This window comes from Corapipo altera, unplaced genomic scaffold (genome assembly GCF_003945725.1).
Source record: "Corapipo altera isolate COAL_440 unplaced genomic scaffold, ASM394572v1 75, whole genome shotgun sequence".
Lineage (NCBI taxonomy): Eukaryota > Metazoa > Chordata > Aves > Passeriformes > Pipridae > Corapipo > Corapipo altera.
Genome location: NW_020884887.1, coordinates 14,702,636 through 14,727,080, shown reverse-complemented (window position 1 = coordinate 14,727,080; position 24,445 = coordinate 14,702,636). Strand labels below are relative to the sequence as shown.

The 24,445-nt window shown below is 44.2% G+C and overlaps 1 protein-coding gene across 3 annotated transcripts in view; it reads left to right on the top strand.

Moving 5' to 3' along the window:
* FNIP1 (folliculin interacting protein 1) overlaps nt 1–24,445 on the top strand; it is a 62,835-nt gene that overhangs the window by 5,825 nt on the left and 32,565 nt on the right. For 2 of the 3 annotated variants that reach the window (XM_027643099.1, XM_027643097.1), the window contains exon 2: nt 20,674–20,800. In XM_027643099.1, coding sequence (XP_027498900.1) covers nt 20,674–20,800 — 127 coding nt within the window. Of the gene's footprint in view, nt 1–13,475; nt 14,052–20,673; nt 20,801–24,445 lie in introns of those variants that run through there. The other variant, XM_027643098.1, reaches the window with a different exon arrangement.

The window sequence follows — 24,445 nt, the reverse complement described above, 5'->3', positions numbered from 1 at the left end:
TAAATTTTATTTAGAGATAAATTTTATTTAGAGATAAATTTTATTTATTTCTAAATTACTTGCTAATGCACTGGCTGCTCCACCTTACATATATGGGAAATATTCGTACGCGGGAAATATATTTGCACAAATTTTTCTGCTGCTTTTTTAGAAGGAGTTGAAGCTCCTTACAAAATGAGCTAACGGGTGAAGGGTGACCCTTACTGCCTTTCCTCCTGGCACGTCCTGGGCTGGCTGGGATCTGGAGAATTTGGCATCACGAGGTGGCCCTGCCCGCCCTGGACATCACGAGGTCGGTGCTGCCAGCTCGGCTTCCTCCCCGTGGCACGGCCGGCGTGTCTGGGGAGAGCTGTGGTCTCCTGCCTCACCCAGCAGCCCCTGGAACAGGCACCTTCTTGGTTCCCCTTCCAGCGTCTCAACTCCTTCCTCTAAATTCGAATACTTTCTGAGGAGAGGTTGGAGTAAGTGAATTGGGTACGTGTAGATATGGTCTAGAGGAAATGCTTCCTCACACTTGGGCTGCTCTGGCAACTGTTGTGAGAGGGTGTTCCTGTGAAACTGAGGGTTCTGGTTTTTCCCCTTCCTTCTCCAGGTGAGGTCATAGGGCACGAGGACATACCAAGGGCATGGGGTGCAGTTTGTGCACTGTGAGGTCTCCTTTTCCCAAACAGTTCCACCATTCAGGTGACTGAAGGTGTGTTTACATGTGTCATGTTACAAACCTTGCTGCCTTGGGATGATCAGCTCCTCTGTTGACTGATGGATTGTCCTTGTGTTTTCAAAGGTTTTTATCCTTTGCTGTGTGTATGCTTTGAGTTAGTGTGCTCATGGTGACAGCTTGGATGCATCCAGGCTTCTGTTCTGGAATAAACTGGTCCAGTGTGACTTGGAGCCTGAAACTTGTGCTGTAATTTTGGCTGAATGCTGGAGGTGACCACTTTAGAAGCGTGTTTTACGAGTGGAAAGTAACACAGGCGGTGGTTTCATGCTCAGAGGTTGTGTTCCCTCCCAGTGCTACATCTGGAGCTGAATGTCTGCAGGATCACATGTCCGTGAGTAACGTTAGGAAAAATGCAGAGCTCAGTTGCAGCAGTGAATCCACAGCATGGATTCCAGAATTGGCCAAGAGCAGAATTTGTCTCTGAGGACTTGAAAAATTTTCTGGTTTTGGTATTAGACAGAGAACCTTAATCTATAAAATATCTACTGGAGGAAAAAAAAAGTTATGCCCATTAAAAACAGGAAGTAATTTTATTTATCTCTAAATGACTTGCTAATGCACTGGCTGCTCCACCTTACACTGAGTAGTAGCAGAATTCATATATGGGAAATATTCACATGTGGGAAATATATTTGCACAAAATACACACGTGATTCTGTTGTGCCTGTGGAATGTGACCATAACCACTGCATTCAAAAGGGGCAATCCCTGCAGGACTGATCACTAATTTCTAACAATACCTGCCCAAATGTGTTCTGCTTCATAGAAGTGTGAGTGGTTATTATGTAGTCTTTGTATTGAAAAGGATTTATTTATTTTTGCAACAATGTGTTGTGCTGTTGCTCAGTGCTCAACCGAAGCTTTTAATTGTGGTAATTCCTCACATTTGCCTAAACGACATTTTTCTTCTCTGAGACCGATAGCTTCTGGAGATACTATTAATCAGAACACAATGCACTGCAGAGAAACTTGTTCAAACACGTGAATTGCAGCACAAAATACTCAACAATCTACACACAGAGTATTAACAGTGCATGCATGTAGCAGGCATCTGCAAGTAAAACATGCTTGTATAAAGTTCTCCGTCTTTTCTGAAAAACTAATTTCATAGTCCTTATCAAGACAATTCAACCCTTGGACTTAAGCAGTTTGGCTGTATGTAAAAATTCTTTGTAACAGTCTTGTCTGATGATTTTGGGGTGATAATCTGGTCTGTCCTTGAAACTCTGGCCCTGAAAGAAACCCTGACTTGGTACAGGTGAAGGACTCTGCAGTGATGCCAGTGTCACTTAGTGAACGATCTGTCCCACACCACTGATGCTGCTCTGGTTCTCCAGGATCTTTCCACAACATCGTCAGTACTGATTTTGGCCTCATATGAGTAAAATATGTCCTATTTCCTTTACTCTGAGTACTGATCGTGCCCTGTGTGTTCATGGTGTTTGATGCTCCTCCAGATCTGCGTGTGCCTCACTCACAGAGTCTTCAAATGTTTTTTCCTTTGCTCCAGCCAAAATGTCAACAAAACATAAAACTTGTAATAGTACCAAAAACCCTCTGCTCTTTCAGTTTGTGTGATATAGAGCTGGGAAGAAACAGGAGCCAAATTACAGTTCTCTGCCGTCTGTTTTAGCTGATAAATGAAGAAACTTTGAGCGCAGTTCAGCCCTGACTTTAGGTCCTGGCATTGTGCCTGTTTGAGCCAGAGCAGTATCTTCACCCCAGCTCCTGTGTCTTTTTCCACTCAGAGAGAAGGTAGCTTGTGTGAGTGTTGCCCAGAGGAGGAGTTGCTTTGCTGTATGCCTCCTTATTTTGTTTTATTTGAGCCTCAGTAGCCATGGAAATGGTGGCTCACACAGTGCAGGGCTCGGCCTCGCGCTCCCCTCGGTGATTTCTGAACCTTTCGATCGACTCAGTCGTGTCTGGTGGAGACTGTGAGAAGTCTGAGCGAGCTGAGTTTCCTTAACTTCAGTGAAAATCCTGTGGGTGCTGTTGGGTGCCTCCTGCCCAGTAGTACCAGTGAAGCTCTGAGCTGGCTGCACCTCATCATATTCCTGTTTCCAGGGGCGTGTCAGAAGGGACCTGGGGACAGCCAGAGTTGGGGCATGTTGGAGGAAGGCAGTAGACATGTGGCTCCACAGTGTGCCCAGAGAACAGCTGCAGTGTGACCACAAGAAAGGGCAGTCCTGGCTTACTGTGAATACCAGAATATCAAAACCTTTGTCTGCTGAATTATTGTGCTTTATAGCGAGTGTTGTCACACACACTGTCTACCCCATACCCACGTGCCAAGGAAAGTCAGGCCTCCAAAGCCTCAGCACTTAGTTTGCCATGTTTGGGGGTGCTTATGGAAGAGGACAGTCAGGCAGAAGGAAGCACATCATGTGTGAGCTGTTAGATGGGAATGAATGAGATTCTTGGTGGGTATTTTTGCACTCCCCCCTCCCTCAGGCCCTGTGAAGCCCTACCTAGAAAATGTTCTTGCCATTTGGAGATTTGGCTGAATGCTTTGTTTACTCACTTTCATGGAACTTGACACCAGAAATTGATAGAAAAAGCTCTGTTAGTTCAGGTGTTAATGAAAAGTGAGTGCAGATGATAAGCTGCGGGGTTGGGTGTGCAGGGAACAGGCTGCACATCACGGGGGGAGCGTGAGCCTCTTCTCAGAACCTTGTTCTGGTGAATGACATGAGCTTCTGAGAAGCTGTTAAAGAAGAAGTCTGCCAGAATTTTCTTGTTCCTCCAGGAAAAATAACAGTACTACCCCTTAAGACAGAGTTAAAGAAACGCCTCAAATGTCAGGACCGTGAATTGGCTTACAGTGCTAACTGTGTTTCTATTTAAAGGCAGCCCAAAGTCTGACATAAAACTTAAATAGTCAGACAGAAAAAGGTGGTTGGTTTTTTCAATACTTAAAGATATTTCAGCTGCTGTGAGTTACTGGAAATTACTTGCTTAGTAGAAAAGGAAATTGTTCTACTGACAGCATGGAGGGCTAAGAAGCTGTGAAAATGAGCATGGTGGTTTCTTAACTGAGTGTATTTTCTAGTCATCCAGGAGATGCTAATCATGAACTCCTGACCTCTTTTTTTTTTTTCCCCAAAACAGACACAACTAAAAAGTATAGAATTAAAAAAAAAATCAAGCAACTTTAACTTCTTTTGAGACTAAAACAGAATTATATCTTTATAAAGAAATGTTTATCAAACTTCTTTCAGATAAACAAAAATACCACTTTGGTATAAGATCAATTTACTTGCTTTAAATTTCATTAGGTTTTTTCATAGTATTTTATGTGCAGTTATCAATAAATGAATAATTTTGATTAGCCTGAAAATGTAGCTATTTTAAAACGTGCTATTAGATTTTCTTTTTGAATTGAAGAAGGCTCACAGGGCTGGTGGATAGTTTATGTTCTGTGTCTTGTAAGACTTTTTCTCACATTGGGGTCAGAAGGTAACATACCAGGTGGTATGTTTCTTGTTTGTTTGCTTGGAGTTTTGTTGTTTTTTCCCCACCTGGATTTAGTATATATTTATTTAAAGACTGATCTTTTTTGTCAGTAGCTAGCAGGACAAATCAGCTAAATTACACTCAGGGGGTGACGTTAGTCTGTGCCCACACTGGAGGAAAAAAACATGCAGGATAATGTAAAATTCACTAATGCCACTTGTTCTTATTGTATGGATAGAGAAAACAGAGGAAAAGAAAACTTACAGGGAACACCTCCTGCATGGTGACAGTAAAGCAGGGGGGAGAGGGGTCCAGTGGGCTTTTATTTGGAAAGGAATAATATGAATGATGACAGCTGCTAAGTACAAAAAATGAAAGTCAGGCTGGAAATGCTGGGTGTGAAGTGAGTGCAATGAGTATGAAGTGGTGGCATTTTGGAGTTGCCCTGTGTTCGGAAGGTTACAAAGGTCCACGTGCAAGTGTAGCTGGAAGCAGTTGGATGGTGCTGCTGTGATGAAATACATACATTTTACAGGCTTTAATGGTTTAGTGGGCATGGTGGTATTCGGTGGAAGCTTGGACTTGATGATCTTGGAGGACTTGTCCAACCTTAATGATCCTGTGATTCATTTTGCTTGGGATTCCTTGTTCCTCCTAATGTTCTCCCTCATTGTCACTGTCCCTGTTTGTGCTCTGCTTTGGGAACCAGTATTTACACACATGCACACAGAGACAGAGGAAGAAGAGAATTAAAGCCCAGCTTGCTTTCCCTTCCATTTTTCTGTTCTCAGATTTGTCCTCTCTGAGCCCTGCAGTGCTCCCTCTCCTTTCTGAAGGGTTCCCCTGGGTGCTGTGCTGTCCCTTACTCCTCCTGCCACGAGCAGTGGGGTGCATCCTGTTTGGGGTTACTGCTGTGCCACATCAAGTGACATGCACGAGCAGGAGAAGGGGAAAGGGAAATGAAGAGCCAAGGGAGTGATGACTTTGCCAACTGCTCCTTTCAGGGGAAAAAAAAAAAATCCAACAGAACAGCCCAGTCCAAAATGTCCTGGTGGCATTGACAGCTCTTGCTGTCCAGCACGTGAGCCTTTCTTTCCTGTTGATGCAGTGGAATAAACAGCTTCATGTGGTGCTGTGGCTGGTTCACAGCAGGATACCTGCAGCACGAGGCTGCTTCAAGTTCCCACATCTTAGGGATGCTCCTGTGGACTGTCTAAAATCTGCTGGCAAGCTGTGGTGGCTGGGAGTGTCTGGAATTGCCTTCTCATCAAATCCGTTACCACTGGCAAAAAGGGGTTTATTGTACATACACTATATATATATATATATATATATATAATCTTGATTAAGTACAGCCTCTCCCAGTGGAACAATGTAGGTTTTATCAAGTGATTCTGTTGATTCTGTGAGGCAGAGCTGGTTTGGACTGTGTGTTCCAGCTCAATCCCGTGATAAGCAAGGTGTGTGTTTGGAGTGAGTTCCTGTGCTGATACCCAGGGAGGGCATGCCAAGCTGAACCTGCAGTTTCGTGATCACAGACAAAGATTTTAGCTGTAAGAAAAGCTCTGTGGACATGTAGGAACTGTGTTCAGCTGGTGCTTAGAGCTTCCATGTATCTGTGCTGTGGGATTCTCAGTAATACTTGACCAGTTCAGTTGTTCTGCAGTGGAAAATCCCTCTGGATGGATGGTTGTGTTGAAAAGCTTGGGCAATAGCCAGTCCTTCCCTGTATTTTCCATTCCTACCATTCTTGGAAACCCAAAACTGTGAGCATGTAGTGAGACTTAGAAAACTGAAGGGGATAGCAGAAAGCCTGAGGGTGCAGAGTGCCCTGTGGCAGTAAGCAAAGCACAGTAGAGCAAACCCAGCAGAGCACTTCAGTAAGCTTGGTTTAAAGGCTGAGCAAGTTTTAGCTGATAGCTAAAAACATGCTTATGTCCACTTCTGCTTCTGGGAACCAAACTGTTCAGGTGTCACAGCTTTAGTGCATTTGTTTGTAGGTGCCAGGCTGCTCCATTATTCTCAGTCTGTTTTTTTGCCAGTATTAAATGAAGCTGGATGACCATGTGGCTTGTTCAAGCATCTGATTTTTATTTGTCCTCATGTCCTTATGAGTTACATAAAAGCGAAGTCAAGCAATGTCTTTAGTGTCTGCTCTATATAGATCTACCTGAAATAGTTTCAGGTCACCTTTGCATGCTTAATTTGGAAAACAGTTGAGCAGCATGACTCTTGCCTTGGAGAATTGAGCAGTCTGGGCTCCTCACAGTAGTCTTGGGGCTCTTCAATATCTGCATAAATCAAGATCTCATCCCTTCTGCAAATTAAGTAGAGGCCTGTTTGACTTGTAGAGCCAGTAAGGGAGGGATGTTCAGTCCATGGGCTGGAGCCAAGAAAACTCTTCCCTCCTGAAAAGCAGCTGTAGGATAGATCCAGTCCACCTAGATATTCATTAGTGTTATTTGGCAGAGCTATGAAATCATTCTTAATTGTTTCTGGTTCAGAGCCTGGCAGTAGTCTTGAAATGCAGGGAACTTGGTGGTTAGTAGTTGTGAGGGTTAGCTGAGGGGACGGGTTAAGGGCTCTGGGCTCACAGCTGTCAGGGCCGCAGGTCCCACTCTGTGCTGAAAGGCTGAAGAATTGGGCCAAGCATTGCATTGAACATTTGGAGGTGTTAGAGATGCTTAGATGGCATGTGATGGTGCCAGACAGTTGTTGATTCACAGGGAGGATCTATCATTAGGACTCGTGGGATGTCGGTATAAATGAGCATCACGTACGGATAGCGCAGCCTGGGATTTCATTCCATGGATATTAATTTGTTATACTTGTACAATCATCCTCTGTCTTTAGTTTGCAGTTGTTCCTGTGTAACTGAGAAGGGGTTTTGGTGCAGTCTGAGGGGGCAATAAGGCTGAGTCAGCACTCTGCTTAAGCATGTGCTTTAAGTCTGTAAGTGGTTTGATTGCTCCCAGCGAAGCTGCTCATGTGCTTAGCATTAGGCATGTGTTTTAAATAAGTTGTAAAACCTACACAAATGAGGAGGGTGAGACTGTAAACACACAATGTTTAAAATCAAAGGTTTACTGTAGTATTCTTCAGGAAGAGAGCTTTTGGCATTTAATCCATTTTAGTGACACGCTGAGTTTAAATGTCACCTTCGGTGGAAAAATGATCGTCATCTGTTAATTTTATGTGACTGTCTCGATAAATGACCTGGTAACATAGCAAGCTAAAGTTCACTGTAGTCCTCTACAACCCCAGGCTTTGGACTGAGAGCAGCATTTTGGGATTATCCCTACATCAGACCTCGGTTGAACTGAGTACATACGAATGATTGTCCGCCAGCTTTTCCTATTACAAACATACACAGTTTGTGAAATTGGTTTACCATGTGCTGAAAATTTCTTTGATATTTTTAAAGCCTGTTCCTATGGCAACCAGACCCCATAACAGAAAAGCTTTGTGGTACTAAGAAATTCAGTTAACAACAGGAATAAAGGCATAGCAAAATAGCTTGTATTCTTTTTCCAAAAGCAAACAAACAAACAAACCCCAGAAGAAAGCCCGGTATCCCGAAGCAGCTTGGACCTGGATTACCAGAGGGAAGGGCACACCCTGCTCAGCCTGGCCAGGGAGCTCACACTGGTCCCAGCTCTGACAGTGGAGAACAGTCAGGGAGTTCACAAGCATCTTCCTCTGAAGTAATTCATGGATCTTTTTTTTCTTTTTTATTTTTTTTTTTACATGGAAAGGCTGAAGTGATTTGATGATTTGGTTTATGAGCAAGGAAACACGAGTTTTGCTTCTCAGAACTGGATGTCCCTTTTGTGCTTTGCTAATACAGAAACTGGCAGAACAGGCATTACTTTTTCTTTGACGTTGGGGCTTGCAGCCCTGTTTCCTTGTGTCTCATGACTGAGTGAATCAACACCTAATTAAACAGTCACATGAGGGACAGAGTAAAATGCTGCTCAGGCACTGATCCCTGTGAATCTTTAGAGAATAACTACTTACATCTGTCTTCCTCCTCTTCCAAGGAACCCTGAACAGCTGCAGCTTTGCTTTTTCAATAATTTTTTTTTTTTTCCAAGGAAAGAATATCACGTAAACCTCGGCTAAAGCAATGCTGCCTGTGCAGATAAATGAGACCCGGGGTAGGGGGAAGGAACACTTGGAAGTACTCAACAAAATTTTGAGAAATTGGACTGATTTGAGTTTGTGCTGGGGATGACTTAGCTGAAAGCCTGAAGGTGTAGTGCTTGTGCATTTGACACTCCTGGAAATTTAACTGAAAATGTGAACGTTGGGCAAGGAAGTTGGGAGTGATCGGGGGGGGGGGGATTCCGGACATTTTTAATATCAGTTGCAGTATTTTTGCTTGCAGCTCGTTATGAAGGTCCATAACAGTTCCTTTCCATCTCTGAGTGGCAAATACTCGTGTGGGGATTTATTGGGCTCTCAGTTATCACTCGGTCACAAGTGCAGCCACCTTAATCAATGACAGGGCCATGGCCTGCAGCCAAGGAATGCTCCGAGCCCCACGCTGCCTGCACCGGATGACTTTTACCACCAAGGCAATATTTTTTCCCCTTATAAAACTCACAAAACAAGTATTACAGGATGTTTTAATCAGCACAAGCAGATGGTTCCCTGCACCCCGACCCGGCAGAGGGCTGTGCAGCAGGTGCCAGGGTCTGCACTGGGCCGTGTCCTTGCCCCCGTGTGCTGGCACTGGGTGTACCAGTGCCTTGGGCACTCCATGGAGTGGCACTTCCAGGCTGAAGGTCTCCACCAGGGGTTATCCCAGCTGCCTGCTGCCAGGCCAGGGGGTTTTGGAGTGGAGAAAGGGTTTGGTTAGGTGCCCTGGCAGAGACCTCCTGGGCACAGCATCGCCCACCCCAGCCCAGCTCACAGTTAAAAAGCATGACATAAAAAAATGCAGCTGTTTACATTCTTTTAGCCTTTGAAAAATTTTAGATCTATCTGTCTGATTAAAAAAAAAAAAAAAGCTTTTTTAGATGTGTTTACTTGGTGCAGAAATTGCCTGGCATTTCAGGCATAAATAAAGTACACCAGCAATTTGGTTATGCATCTTGCAGCTTTTTATTTTTTTTAGCATCTCCCAAAGTAATGTATTGAGAATCTCAGTTTTCAGTGGTGCAAAAAGAAGAAAACTGCCATAGTCATTACAGTTGCTGAGAAGTGAATGAAAATAAAAGCCTTAAAGACACTCTAAGCTGAAGGTAAATACAGACAACAGGGTTTTAATATAGGGTTTAAATATAGGGCTTTAATAGACAAACCCAGTGTTTGTCTGTTAAAAACAGGAAAATGTTAGGAGGCCTCAACCAAAGTACTCTAGTTCCATCAAGAATCATTCAAGGATTTGTTATTATTATTAATATTGGTTGATAGCAATAGTGGAGCTACAGTGATCCCTCTAAGATGTCTCCAATTTCATGGCAAGAGAGGTCTTGCAGTCAACCTTGACTGTAATATATCTTCTTTTCTCTTCCTCGTCTCATCTATTAATATTCATGATCTCCAAAATAAAAAGCATTAATTCACCACTAAGTTCCTTAAGCAAACTTTGCAGTTGATAAATCCAAGCCCGTGAGCTTGGTTTCATTCTGTTGAGTTAGTTTTGTGTGTGGATTTAAGGACTGTTGAACCTGTCACGACATCTCCAGAACTGTACAGCATGAAGGAGGGAACACAGACTTCCCCCCACAACCCTCCTCTGCTACACTACACAATTCTGGGTGGTTTTAGAAGGTTCTTTATTTCCAACAACTATGTGTGCTCATCAAAAGCAGTTTGTATTGGAACTTCTTTCTCCCCAACTTTTCATTAGACACACACAATACTGAGCTATTTACACTTTATTTTTAATAGCTACAGCAGAAGATTCTGCTCTGCACACCCCAGTGCACACAATAAAATAACTGTTTGGCAGGGGGAAAATGCCCTCTTGTCTTGCAGTACCAGTTGGTATTATGGAGGTTTGTTCGGTGTCTTATTTATAGTAGATTGTGATTGGAAATGTGATACAAAACAAACACCAATGTTCCAGTGCCTTAACCGTGCATCAGATTTTTACTCTGACAGTTATTTTTATTTTCATCATCTTTTATCATGACTTGAGAAATTACAACAGCGCAGGGGATGGTCCATCTGCTGAGGTCTCAGCATCCATGCTCTTAAAAGAGAGATAATGTTCCAGGTCCTACCCTCCAGGAATGCTCCCGGGCAGATTTGTAGTTGTGCTGATGCTCCTTTACAGTGCTGGTAGAGAGAGTTCATTCCAGTCGTGAGACCTCGTGCTAGCAGTGAGAATCCTGTGAATGGAGAGTTTATAACAGAGTTTGCTTCAACAGAGAGTTTGCTTCTCTGTTGATTTATGTTTTTTTTTTTCTTATTGCATATCAAAAGCACTTTTTTTAGTGTTTGTTTAAAAATCTGGTTTCCTTTAAAGAAAAGGGGGCCCAGGTTTTGACACTCCTGAGGGCTGCTTGCAGTGATCTTTCTCATTGTTTTGGCTCTTGCTGACCTTTGGCTGGGCTTATGTTTGTGTGTGCAGGTATGTGTATGTGCTCCAGGTGTATACAGAACGTTCATGCTTCAATACCTCCACTCTTCCTCTCCAGCAGTGAGGGATTCAGTGGAATTTTCTTTTTTGCAGGGATACAAAAATGCACAAAAAGCACATTTTTTTTAGAAGTGGCAATCCTACTAAGGCGAGTATTTTGTAGAGAAATGGTGTCCAAGTATTTCTAGTCAGATTTCAAATAAAATCCTAATTGGTTTTCTCTCTTTTGGTCTGCTGTGGTTTCCAGCTCCTACCTTCGTGCATTACTAAGCAATAAACATGTCTTGGCTCACTTACTGGCTCTTTGTTGTGTGTGCTTCCAACATGTGTGAGGGAAGCCTTCCTTCAGGAGAAAGACTGAAAAAAACTCGTTAAGGCAGAGAAGACCAAAAATGAATCATTTCATTACTTTTTAGCCTGCGGTTGGAGCAAACTCTGTTGTCTGCTCGGTTTAAAATCAGATGATTTATACCCAAAAGGTGCAGATGAGCCTCTGCAGTGGTTTTAAACGTTTTCAGAAATGCCTTTGGATAAAATGAAGGGAGAAAATCTTTTTGGTGCTGTTTAGTTTTGAGGGTTTTTTTGGCTTACCTATGTTTAAGGATGTGCCACTGCCCTGGTCAGGCATGGGGATCTACAGAAAGTCCAGGGCTCAGGGCTGTTGGATGTGGTTGAACATCATCACCCACATCTTTCCCATCTGCAGTCAGGTGGATGTGCATGGGTACTGAAATATCTCCCTGGAAGGGGATGGGCTGCAGCAGGAGATTTTGACAGTTCTATTTTTTTAATTTAAGTGTTTTTCTGAACTAGAATCATATTACCAGCTTTGTTTTTCAAGCTCATATTTATACACACACACACAAAAGAAAGCCTTCACCCTTTCAAAGAGATGCCTGGATATACACCTAGAGAAGAGGATGGTGCATATCTCATCTTACAAAGGCCTGAGTGTTTTCTTGGATATGGGTATGGTGTATGAACAAACACTGAGTATCTGAAGTCCTTCCTCAAGCAATAAATATTCACTGATCTGGCTAAAGCACTGTTTACTCTCCGAACAATCTGAGTCTGTCTCTATTTGCAGAGAAATTCCTTCCAATATTTTTCCTGGTCAGTTGTTGGATGGAGGCTGGGTCTGCTTTCAAAGCACTTGTCTTTAAAGCGCATCAGGTTACCCTGAGGTAAAATGGAAACCTTAGATGTTACTCCTGTAAATAAATGTTTACATAATACATGGCACCGAACTTCTCAGCATTGCATGTCTAAGAAAAAAGGTCACTTTTGACATCAGTAACCTTTAGAGAGTGGTGCCTTTGCCACACAGGTAAAGAAAGTTACTGTGCACAGCACATTCCTCACTAGATCAAGAAGGTAGGAGAAGTCAGCTGTTACTGCTTACATCTCCCAAAGCTTGGCATTTTAAGCTTTGAAGGCAAGACTTGGGTTTAAGGCATGGGTCTCCTGTAAACAGCACATGCCCAATTTTGCTCATGTGAGTAATTCCATTGAATTCCCTGGCACTAGAGGGGTATGAAAAGCCAAGTCTGTAATGTATGTGTTTGTGAGGCCAGGGCCTCAACTCTTCATTTCTAAATGAGAAACTTCCTGTAAAGCATTCATGGTAACAAAAGATAATGGTTTTATCTCTCTTTAGGTTTGCCGCTTTTGCGTCAAAACACTTGCCCAGCACCAAACATAAAAACATCACCTTCCTATAAAACAGCAGCAAAACTGCTGTGGTGTGAATAGATGAAGGATTTCTGCCTGAACTTAATCCAGATGTGTAGAAGAAGAAGGAGTTTGGTGTTCCCCTGTGGAATCCATTCCACAGGGCAAACAACAACTGGACTCTTGGGATTGTTGGGTGTTGGGGGCAGAGCCCACGAACAAGTGCATCAGCTCACCCACTCTGTGATACAGGGGTACCATCAACAGTGCTGTGCTTTGGGTTGTGGGATGCAGTGGAAAGGAGATCTTGATGATAAATGCGTTTTTGCTGCTTTTCTGTTTAAAATATTGGCAAAACCTGTAGGTTTTCAGATGCTGCAAAAAAAAAAGTCGAAGTAGGATTTATGATGTTGCAGCCTTCTGCCTTAATATATTAATTGAGTTTTATTCAAGGAATGCAGAATGAGTGATTAGCCCCACATATGCCCGTGACAAGACTTTTTATGGCTTTTGATGTGCATTGCGTTTTTGGATTGCCCAGTTCCTTTGTCACTTCCCTGTCCAGCTCTCTCATTCCTCCCCTACCATTTAAAGATAAAAAGTTTGTTCAACATCAGTCGCTGTCGTGATGCCTGGGCAGCCTTCCTCGCATGGCAGGAGCAGTCAGGGAGCCTTGTTTACACCAGTGGGGCCGGTCGGGTTTTCTTCGGGGGCATTATTTCACATATTTAATTCCCCCCCCCCCCCCCCCCATCCCATTGTCTCGCATGGTCGCGGTGCCTCCCGTGCAATATTAATGAGCCCCCGCCGGGCGCACAGTGCTCCCTTTGTTCGGGCGCCGGGGAGGGGACGCGGGCGGGGATGGGGCGGGCGGAGCGGCCGGGGCAGGGGGCGAGCAGGGGGCGAGCAGGGCGGCGGGGCCGAGGGCCCGTCCCTGAGGGCGCGGGGATGGCGGCGGGCATGGCGGGCATGGCGGGCGCAGGTGGCCCGCGCTGACGGGCGGTCACATGATGGCGGTGAGCGCCGGCCCGGCCCGCGGCCCCGGCGCTGTGCGGGCTGTGAGGGGAGCGGGGGTTCCGCCCCGCTGTGACCCCCGGGCGGGCCGAGCGCCCTGGCCGCGGCTCTGAGGGGCAGCGCGGCTGCCAGGGGACCGTGTCATGAGACCGAGCGCGGGGACGCGGACGGAGGGACGGACGGGGACGAGCCCGGGCAGCGCTCGGCGGCCCCGCGGGTCGCGCTGAGCTCCGCCGGGAAGGCACAAAGCGGCGGCGGGGCCGGGCACCGCTCCCCGGGCGGGACCCGCGGATGGAGGGGCAGCGGTGGGGTTCTGACACTGCGGGGCAGCGCCAACGCTGCCTGGGGCAACCCCCGGAGCCGCTGCCCTTAAGGTGGTTTTCGTGATCCTGTTGCTAGGATTAAGCCTTTTGCATTGCAGCACGGAGAGTCTTTTGTTTGAGTTAAATTCAGACCTCTTGATATGTCACCTGACAGTCTTGTGGTTTTGGATGAATATGGCTCATTGCTATTATTAACCTGAGTTGGCAGCCGGGCACAACAGGAGTTTATAGGGATTTCGAAAAGTGGAACTGTTCGGGGGACAAAGATGCTTCCCAGGTACGGTCACTGCACACTTCTTGAGATTATTTTGATTTTTCGAAAGCTTATTATTTTCCCTGTGATGAAAATATTTCTTTTCCGGATACGTGAAGCTTTTACAGATTTAATTTTTTAAATTATTTTTATTATAATTTCATGCTGAACGGCACGAATAATTTTTTTTCCTGAATTGATTCTATCTGTTGTAATTTTGCAAAGGGAAGTGCAGTCTGCTTGAATAATGTAAAACATTGTGTTCAGTGCCAGTGAATTTAACTGAAATGAGCTGTGTCTCGCTTGTGTGTGGTTTTAATTAAAACAGGTATTTCAAAAGAGCATGGGGCTTGTGTGTGTATGTGCAAATATTTGCATGCATATGTTTGCCTAAATCAGCTGAAAGCTGAGCAGGTGATCCTTAAAATGACGTGAGGTAGTCCGAAAAATATTTTATGAAATTACTAATACTGATTGTAAATTCTGAAGCTGTGTGAGTTGCAAAGTTACTCAACATGCTGCACATCTTAAACAAAACCTTCCCACCCATTTATTTTCGATATTACACTCCAGATTATGATTAATGTATTGACTAGGCTGCACTTAACCTGTAAATATTATGTCTTTTTGCTTGTGGAAAGGCATCTGGCTCATCTGTTAGACTTTAGAGTATAAATTAGGTATCTTAATGAGAGTCAAGTGACTTGGTGGAAGGGAGAAAAAAATGAAAACAAACTAAAGTCAGCTTTGTATACAGTTAAAGAACTGGACATAGCCAAGGAACTTGGAAGCCAGTTGAAGTCCAGGTCCAGATTTATTTACTGCCTGTGACATACCTGGCTGATGCACTCTGTGCCTGGTGTACAATATGTGCTTAGGATAAGCAGCACAAGTTTCCTGGAGCTCAAGAAGTGCAGCTATTCCAGGTGAGGATTGCTAAGCTGGTAAATGACTGAGCCAGACTTAGGGATGGAGCAGGGAACTGACCTCCACAGCAGTGCCGTGCCTGTGGACGGGTCACCCTCCTTCAGGAGAGGAAAAGGGGAGAGCTTGGATTTAATTTATGGCAAAGAAACATTGTTCCCGTGTGATAAACCTGAAACGTGTCCCCGCTGGGAGCAGTCAAGGTTGGCTGTCCCTGGGGCGATCCAGAATGTGTCTGCTCTTCCAGGCTGTCCAGAACACAGGTCCTGTGACTTCTGTGAAAGCCTGGCTGAGGTCATGGTGGCAGAGGGCAGTGTCACCCGAGCACTGGGCGAGCTCCTTCGCAATCCACCCTCCAGGGCTCCTCCCTGGCCCTGGCCAGGCACAATCCCTGGTTTTCTGTGCAGAATCAGCAAGTGTTCACCACCAGTCACTCAGCCCTGACGTGACCTCAGCTCTCGTAAAGACAATTATCTTGCAAAATTTTTGCTAAGTATGGGCCCCGTGGTTTCTCTGCTTTAGGGATCTTCTTCCTCCTCACAGCCTTATGGTTGTGTTATGTCACCAGCACTTCAATGCAATCTCTCTCTTAAAATGCCAGCTTTGCAAATCGGTGGTGCTGCCTGGATCATCCTTGTCATGTGAATCCTGAGAAAGTTCTTTTGCATTTCAGGTGTTATTGCTAAAAAAAAATAAATAACCTGCCCATACCTCTAAAAAGAGATGGTCTTCAAAGGTGGAAGCTTTATTAACATACAGTACAGTTCTGTTTTCATTGCTTCCAAATTAGTTGTGCTCTTTCAGAACGGTCTATGCAGCTGTTGTTGTACAATAATGGTCAAATAATAAGTGAATTATTTAAATGCAATAAGAAGGTATTAAAATATGTACAATACCCTCTCCAGGTATCCTATATACTTGACTTTTTTTGTGTCTTCTCAAAGCCAAAAGACAGAAAATCCAGTAACAGAATAGAAATCCGCAGAGGAGTTTGGGCAGGAGAAGGGAATTCCTTGTTGGAAAAGGCATCTCAGTCAGGGGTGAGAGGAGTATGATAGGGTGGCTGGACCAGGCAAGGACCATTTTCCTTCTGCATCTGATCACCCTTCCCTACAACAAAGCAGCTGCAGGATCCTAAAGGATACTGGGCTGTGTAGGTCCAGGTGAGCATGCTTTGATGTGGAACCTGGAGACAACCTGTGTCTGAAATCCCAGCGCACCCAGTGGAACAGTCCTGTATTTACAGCAGCTCTTCAAGGCAGGCACGGGCTCTGTCAGGTGCTTGTGTGGAAGCTGGCTGGGTCTGAGCACCTGCAGCAGTGACAGTCCCTGGAGAGTCGTCTGCAGGAGCTGCAGGTGAGCCCTGGGATCCCTGTGCCCGTGTCCTGATGCTCCTCCAGCAGGAGCCTGCGAGGGGAGCGCGGGGCGAGGTGGACCCACGGCTGCTCTGCCTGGCTGTTCTGTCACCCTCTAAAAAGGTGCTAACATGAAAACCACGCAGAACAGATAAGCTGGCATAAACTATAAATATCATTTGCGTAGATGCATTTAAAAATAGTTCCAAGTGATTCATCACCAGGCAATTTTTATAACTATGGGTAACATGATGTAGGAAAACAATAGTTTGATAGTTTCAACTTACTTTTTCAATGTTTAGTCACGTTCTGGTTTTGAGCAACTTTACTTTTTAGAAAACTCTTTTTACAATTCCTGCCTTCTTAATACCTTGATCAGTTTGCCTCAATTGCTTTTCTTTATGACTTCTAAAATATCCGTGTTTATTAAAAAGTAATTGATACTATCTAAGCTGTGTTAATATGAAATAGTTTTAAAACTGAAGTCTCAGGCAGAAGAAAAAGTAATACTAAGCTAAACCTTTCATGTAATGAAGAAGTGCTGTTTGTATTGAAAGTGGGAATGAGGAGGAAGGGAGGTACTTGCATTCAGTTACAGGGGAAAGTCCTGTATTTTAATTGATGGAGGGGTAATGAAGGATTTCTGTGTCTGTTGTTTCATCTATTAAAACTTGCCCAGAGTGAAATAATACCAATTTACAGTCACTCAGTTCTTGCTGAGAAGTGTTGATGGCAGTAGTAAACTCCAGGAACTGGATACACAGGAAAATCCATCCTTGGAGAGCATTTGGAGTTCTGGATTGCCATGAATCTCACAGTACAGGTGTCAGGAAGCACGTCATGGATCTATAAATGTAAACTACAGGTAATATTCCTAGTGATTGAAGGTAAAAAAGGCAGGAAAACAAAAAGGGTGAAAGAGGTGAAGAGCTGAACAACAGTAGGGCTTAAGTGTGAACATGCATTAAAATATCATTTTTCAGGCCCTGATTTTGTTATTATTATTTTCTAATAATTTCATTGTTAATCATGTGGAAGTCTTCCATTCTGTCCCAAACAATTCCTTCCTTTTGCACTTTGTACTTGCATTAGCATCAGTGCAGGGGGGTTGGACTCCAGAAATCCCTTCCAACCTTGACCAGTCTGTCACGGTGTGAGATCTGGGTTTATGTGATTTGTTTCTGAGACATCTGATACAGCATTTATGCATCAAGAGATTCCTACCCCATACAGGTATTTTTGGACATGTCATTCTAGAAGAATCCCCACGTGTAGTGGAGGTCTCTCAGGAGCAGTGTCCTGCTCAGAAGGAATTTGTTTTTAGTTTTGCTCTCCCTCCATGAACTCACAGCATTGTGTGGAAAATGTCTTTGATATTTGGGGTTTTCTTGGCGGTGGTTTCTGTGTGTTTTTGTTCTGGATTTGTTTTTGTGTTTTCCTTTAAATCTAATTGAATTCAAGGAAAGATCAAAGAACGGCAGACAGGTCAGGCAGGGAAAAGTCCTCATTAAGAAACTGTCATTTCCAGAGCAGGGTGAGAGATGGAGACTCACCTTTCATTAACATTGCCAGAACATCTGATTCTACGTCTCCTGGTTTTCCTGTAAGAATCTCAAGAAAACATCAGTTAAATGTCAAAGTTAGTTTCCATTTATAAACAGAACTAATTATATTCAGAAGATCTAGGTCAGTTTTCATCTGCCTGAAGAGGAGGGCTGGAGTGCTGCCCTGGTATATTTGTTTTGAGAACTCGCCCTGCCTATTGCATGCAGGAATTTCTCTGTTTCTGGGGATAATCTATGCAGATATCAAGCTTAACGGTATTTTAAACCTGCTAACAACAAAAGCAAAGCTACTCTGTGTCCTGCTTCTCCCTGGCCGGCGGGGGTGAGTCGGAGGTGCCAGGCTGCCTCTGTTTACTGTCTGCCTAAATGAACTTTCCCCCAGCTCTTGGAAAGGCTTCTCTGCTTTGGGAAGTGGCCCCCTCTTGCCAGGGAATGTTTTTGCAAGGCTGAAATGTGCTTAAGGATGCTATTATGTAACAGAGATAACGCTTCTCTGGAATTATCACAAATTATGATGGATAATAGCTACTAAATGCTTGTCTAGAGAAAGTTAAAATGTCATGTGAAGAAGCTGAGAAGTAAACAAGCTCCTGTTACCTTGATCAGATATGTTTCTGAATACACCAGGAGTTTTATATTTAGCTTTCTCTCCTCTTAGTGTGTAATCTGCTCTTGGAGCTTTTTATAAGTAGACTTTCCTAAGATCTGGAACAGCTACTGCCCTTCTTTGCCAGTAATTTCAAAGTCAAATATCAACAGTACTAGGTAATGGAAGACATGCTTTTGTCCGAGTGTGAAGGAAATTCAAATGCGTTGCAAGTGTGGAGCAAGTGATAGCACCTTTTTGGCCAGCAATTCCTTGTTATTGTCACACACTGCTTCTTTATAGGAACCACAGTGGCCTATCTGGAAAAAAATATTAGTTTCTGGACTTCCCCTGATTTCATTTAAAATGTCATTCATTTTTCATATATGGAGGCTGTTCTTCCAGGAAGCCAGTTTATCCAGTGGTTCTCCCCACCTCCAGCCAAAGTCATGCTCTTACCAGTTACCATCCCCCAGCATTAGTGCCTTCAAGCCTCTTGGTTGGTAACACCCCAGACATGTATAAAACCAGGGATTTTGTTTTCTTTCATTTTATGAAATGCAAGATGGGGCTCATTTAGCAGAGACCCCAGTAAATGTAAGCTGAGCTCTAAGTTTTTCACTGTGCTTGGGTTTTGGTACAGAATTTGCTCAGTTGGGTGTCTGCTCTTCGTTGTGGGCACGTCTCTCTGCTGAGGACACTTGGCTTTAGGTGCCCAAATGGGAAGGTGCATGGCTCTTTGACCCCAAATCTAGACGTCAAGTTACTTCAGCTTCAAGTTGCTCAAGGTTTTTTCTTGTAACAAGTTGATTTTGACATTTGTTGCACACTGGCTTTTCAGCAGCTTCTGGTTTTCTCTCCCGTTGCTAAATGGTGGGGCTGGGCTGATTAGGAAATGGATTTCCTCTCTCAGGAGGCTGAATAACTGTATGTCTTGATGCTTAGTTTTACTTCACTGGACTATGCTGGTTGTAAAGCTTGTGTACCTACACTGGGTAGTATTAAAAGCTTCTGATAGGCAATGATGACTTTGGTGATCAAATTGACTTTCTGCTGTCATAGGAGTTGTTGAGTCATAATTCATCATTGGTGTATTGGTCACATAAAACGTGGGTGCAGAGGAGGAAACCTTTTGGGTGGTGAGTTAGAGGGGAAAATTCCCTGTTGTCTTGGAGTCTAGCATGCCAGGTTTGCCTTAATACATATTATGGGTGGCTTTTTACTGAAATAAATGTGCAGCTGCTTCTTGTAAATTGGGAGCCTGTGTGCTTCATTAATGGCTGGAAAGTTCCAGCACCTTGTTTCTGGCTTCTTGGGGTTTCATGCTAATGCTGCTTGCCTAAAAGCCAAGGATAAGGAAGCTAGAATTTCACTTGATCTGGGAAGTGGCTCGTAAACTAGCTGAAAGATGATTCCTGGTGGTTTCATGGATAGAGCAGGTGTCTGGTTTCCTATCTTCCAAGAACAGACAAGGTATCAGTGAAAATGGATTCCCAAGCCAATGGACAACAATGCTTGGTGGGCTTTAAAGTGATGGCTGGCTTTTTAAAATGGAAACTTGAGATGATGGCTACAAAACACCCTTAAAGGCAAGATGATGCAGTGATTCTCAAGGCTGAGCCCTGCAAGTTCTCCCTTTGCAGAGCTGCTCTGGAGTGGTGGCACTAGGGAAGGCAGAGGCTCAGGAAAGCTCCTTCCCTTGTCATGGAATGCAAGACCAGTTTGGGAATAGGTGTGTCAGGACTGCTGTGTGTGGTTTGCTGACCATGACCTGCAGTCACTGTGGCTTAAGTGGAGAGAATTAGGTGGTTAAGGTCCCTTCAAACCAAACCATCCTGTGATTATTATTCTTGGTGGGTTTTTATGTCTTCGAACACAAAAGCTGAGTTCTTCTATGACTTTGATTTTAAATAGCTGGAACTTGAGGAAAACAGATCACAAGACAGAGCACAAGATCTATTAATGCTGCAGAGAACATTTTATGTGGTTGTAGTGGATTGGTGGAGTTTATGACAGTGTAATTTGGCACGTGTAGGGGAAAGAAAAAAACCAAAAGGCATAGTTCTGGCTGCAGCATCAAAGGGTTTGATGAAATGGCATTGCATTTGCCTGACTTTATGTTTTAATCAAGTTGTATATACAGATAATGTAGAAATAACAGTGTAATAAAGAGTTGTGGTAATTGATCCTTCTGCTCTTTTCTTCTTTAATTAAAGCTGGCCTTTGCCGGAGTTTGACCCGAGCCAGATCCGACTGATCGTGTATCAGGACTGCGAGAGGAGGGGACGGAATGTCTTGTTTGACTCCAGTGCTAAAAGAAAAATTGAGGATGTTTCAGTGTCGGTGAGTATTTTGCCCATTTGCATGTTTACAGTCAGTGTTTTTTCAGATGGCCAGACTGACAAAGCACATGTGTTTGCTTTATTCACATTGACATTTAAGCGCCCGTTATATGCAGGGCTATATTTAAATGCCTGTTAAGTTGCAAATTATTCAGGCTTCAGTAATTTCACTCTTACCAGATTTAAATACTCTAGTGGTCCCTGTATTCTGGGGCTCATCTGCTTCCTGCTCTTTCAGTGAGAAGGATTCCTTCCTGGGGCTGCAGCAGGCAATGCTGGGGGTTGAGGCAGGGCAGGAACTGGTATTTATGGACCTGCTTTTGTACTGTGCTGGGCTCTGCATTCATAATCAGAAGGTCCTCCCAGTCCTGTGTCCTCTTGTGTCCTGTTTGTTTAGCTTTTGCCAATTGTTGTTTGTATGCTTTGCTGACAGTTTTTTCCCCCACAAAGTTATTTGAAAACTTTTCCTCTGTTTTTCGTTTTGGCATGGTTTGCATGGTAATCTATTAATTGAAACTGTAATGGATGCGGTCAGATGAGGATACTTCCTTCTAAGGGCTCTGGCCAGAAGATTAATTTCTAGCCACAGTGCTATTGTGAGTGGTGGTGTGAGGTTGGACAGCTTATTTCGCTGCTTTGAACTTCCTTTTTACCATCTCTAAAAGCATCCACAAACCATTTTAAGCTCTGCAAGCAGAAAGCATGGTGTGAACTGAAATTTATGATTCCAGTTGCTTTTAACTGTAGGATGTACTGAGGTCCTTCTTTAAGCAGGAGTACACAAAATAACACATTACCCCCAAGCTCTGGTTTTCCTTTGGCTGTTGGAGTACAGCCAGAAGATTGTTCATCCAGCTTTGCAGACTGTTCCAGCCTCTAGCTGAGAGCTGCCAGTCTGATGCTCCTCACCCTGGCCCTGGGTGCTGCCTGTGTCCAATACCCAAACCCCTAAAGTCACTTAGTGTCTTATCAAGCACAAACTTGGAGGCTTCTCCATTGCTTACTCCAGTGCTTTTATAACCATGAATCAAGATCCCAATTTCCTAGTTCTTACAGAGAATTTTTGAAGCAAAGCAAGTTTCACAAATGTTGAAAAAAAATGCATCTTTCTTTTTAATTTGAACTTGTTAGAATGGTTTTATTAGTTCTTGTTCTTTCGGGTGTTCTTGCCAGGAAAACAGGTTGTTAAAGACAAGAGATCTTCACAAATGGTTTATTGGTATGAATTGCTGTCTGTGCTTATCACTATTACCTCATTAGTTATAACGTATTGCTTCATTAATAAAAAAGATGTACAATGTAAATCCTCTTGCTGTATTTATATTAATTTCTTGAAAGCCTCCTTAAGTTGTGTATTTGCACACTGAACTTGCAAACTTCACTGGTTTGGGTTGTTTCAGAAAGTTCATTGGCAGCTTAACAAGAGGATAAATGGCTGATAATGGAGCTGATATGGTTCCATATAAATCTCTCCTTTCTTTTTCTTTGCTAAGGGGGAGGGAAACAGCTGTAGTCACCATCTCTGTGAAATGAGTACATGATACTGGTAGAGAAAACTGTTCCCAGGGCACTTGAAATATCCAGAATTCATCTCTAGAAACTTGATATATTTCTTTTTTTTCATAGTATTAGGAGACTTTGAAAGGGCCGATACCTGCCTCCTGCAGCACTCAGATAATGTCGTGTCAGGCAAAACTTTTCTTGTAAAACAAAACTTTGCAGGTAAAAACGTGCAGGAGAGTCCTGGGCTGGGCTTGCTGTGAGCTCAGCACGGGCCTGTGCAGCCAGCAGGACGTACTGGCCATTTTCAAGGAATTGCATTGTTTATTTTTCTAGCTCTTTATCATGATTTTCCTACCAAAGACACACCCTGCCTATACAAAGCCAGATCTTGGCTCTAAGCACATTCCAAGGCACCCTTGCCCTTTTGCAGCAAGCTGTGTGTGGGCTGGGCACTCTCCCTTCTCAAAGGGTGTCTGTTCAGCACCCCACAAAAGCCAATGCTTTCTGCATCTCTTCCCCCCGACATTTCCCAACAGGATTTATAGCTCTGGATTTACAAATAACACTGAGGGTGGGGGGGAGATCTGCTAAAGTGCCTGTCAGTGCCCAGACTGTTCTGGTTGAAGGCTAATCAGTCTAATGTGCTCTTCAGTTCCCGTTTTCTGTTGTCATGAGACATGAAAGAGTTGTATGCCTCTACAGCAAGGTGAGATTTGTTTTGGTCTGTTTTATGTATCTAATCTCTACATATGTCAAGAGATATGTACAGGGGACCAAGGTTGAACATGACTCAGGCATTTGCATTCTATGAGGGAAGGTATGGTTGTAAAATTTAAGGAGCATCAGAGCAAACCTTTCCAGACTCAGATGTTTCAAGAAATAAACCAATGAGCTCTGAATTTTTGATGAGTGAAAACTGCTGAGTTTGTGCTCACACCAAGCGGGGCTCTAATTAGTTAAGCATTACTAGGTTCATCTTATCCATGAGGGAAATGTGACTAAACACAAATAAGGACTTTGTGTTTTCATTGGGTATTAAATGAGCCTCTTCATGTCTTCAGTAAAGCTAAATATTAGGTAAGCAAGAATTTGGGGAGGGTGTTGCACAGCAGGACACCGAAGGCAGCTCGGAGTTTGCAGCATGGCCATTACAATATTTGAATTGCTCGGGAGAAGTCGTGTTTTCCCCAGGTTTTGCTAGAGTTAAACTTGGCCAGGGAAGCTGAGCAGCAGTCTGGTGACTCGGAGGGCTGGCAGCTCTTCCCAACACCCGGAATGTTGGCCCGGGGCTGTGCCAGGCGTTTGCACCAGGCCAGGCGGAGATCCACCCCGGGCAGCTGTGGGCACTTGGCATGGGGGAGGCAGAGAGATCCCCTTTGTGAGTCCTATACCTTTTTTGGTGCTGAGCAGGAGAGGTCCTTCCCCGCCTTTCCAGGGGATGGGCTATTGATCAGCCGGGCTCTGGAAGCAGAGGGGAAAGGCTGCTGCCTCCCAAGCATCCAAAAATTGGGTACCTCCCATATCTGAGTTCTTCCAGGATATCCTAGAAGAGAGTGGCTCCCCTTTCCAGCCCTGTGGCACCAGGTCATGAGCAAAGGGATCAGAACAGGCATCTGCACATGGAATGTTCCAGGGCAGTGTGGGGTACAAGGAGCAGACATTACTGATGCCTTTGTACACAGCCTCAGGCCCCATCCAAGCGTCCACATCCCTTGGATTTTGGGGTATCAAAGTACTTCTACAGGCAAACTCATGTCTCCTCTAGAGAGTTATTTCTTTTGTTCCTCGTACCAATAAGTGTCTCATTTCTAGTGACACCGTATTACTTGATTTGCAGGTGATAGTGTTAAAATCTGTGACTGGTATCTACTATCATTTCTGTGCTTGTCTGCTCCTTTCCTCCCACACCTCCTCTCCTGCTCTCCTGTGCCCCATGCCAGCCCCTGGGCTGTTCTGAGTTCCCAAGGCAGGAGCTGTGTGTGCTCCTCATGGAGCTGTGGGACTGGGCCTGCTTTGGATTTCAAACCAAGCACAACAAGCAGCTCCTTTTCCTGGTTCAGGTGCAGCAGCCGAGGGGCCCGGCCGGCGCTGGGCTGTCAGCCTTCCCTGAGCCCTGTGCTTGGCTCAGCCTTCCCTGAGCCCT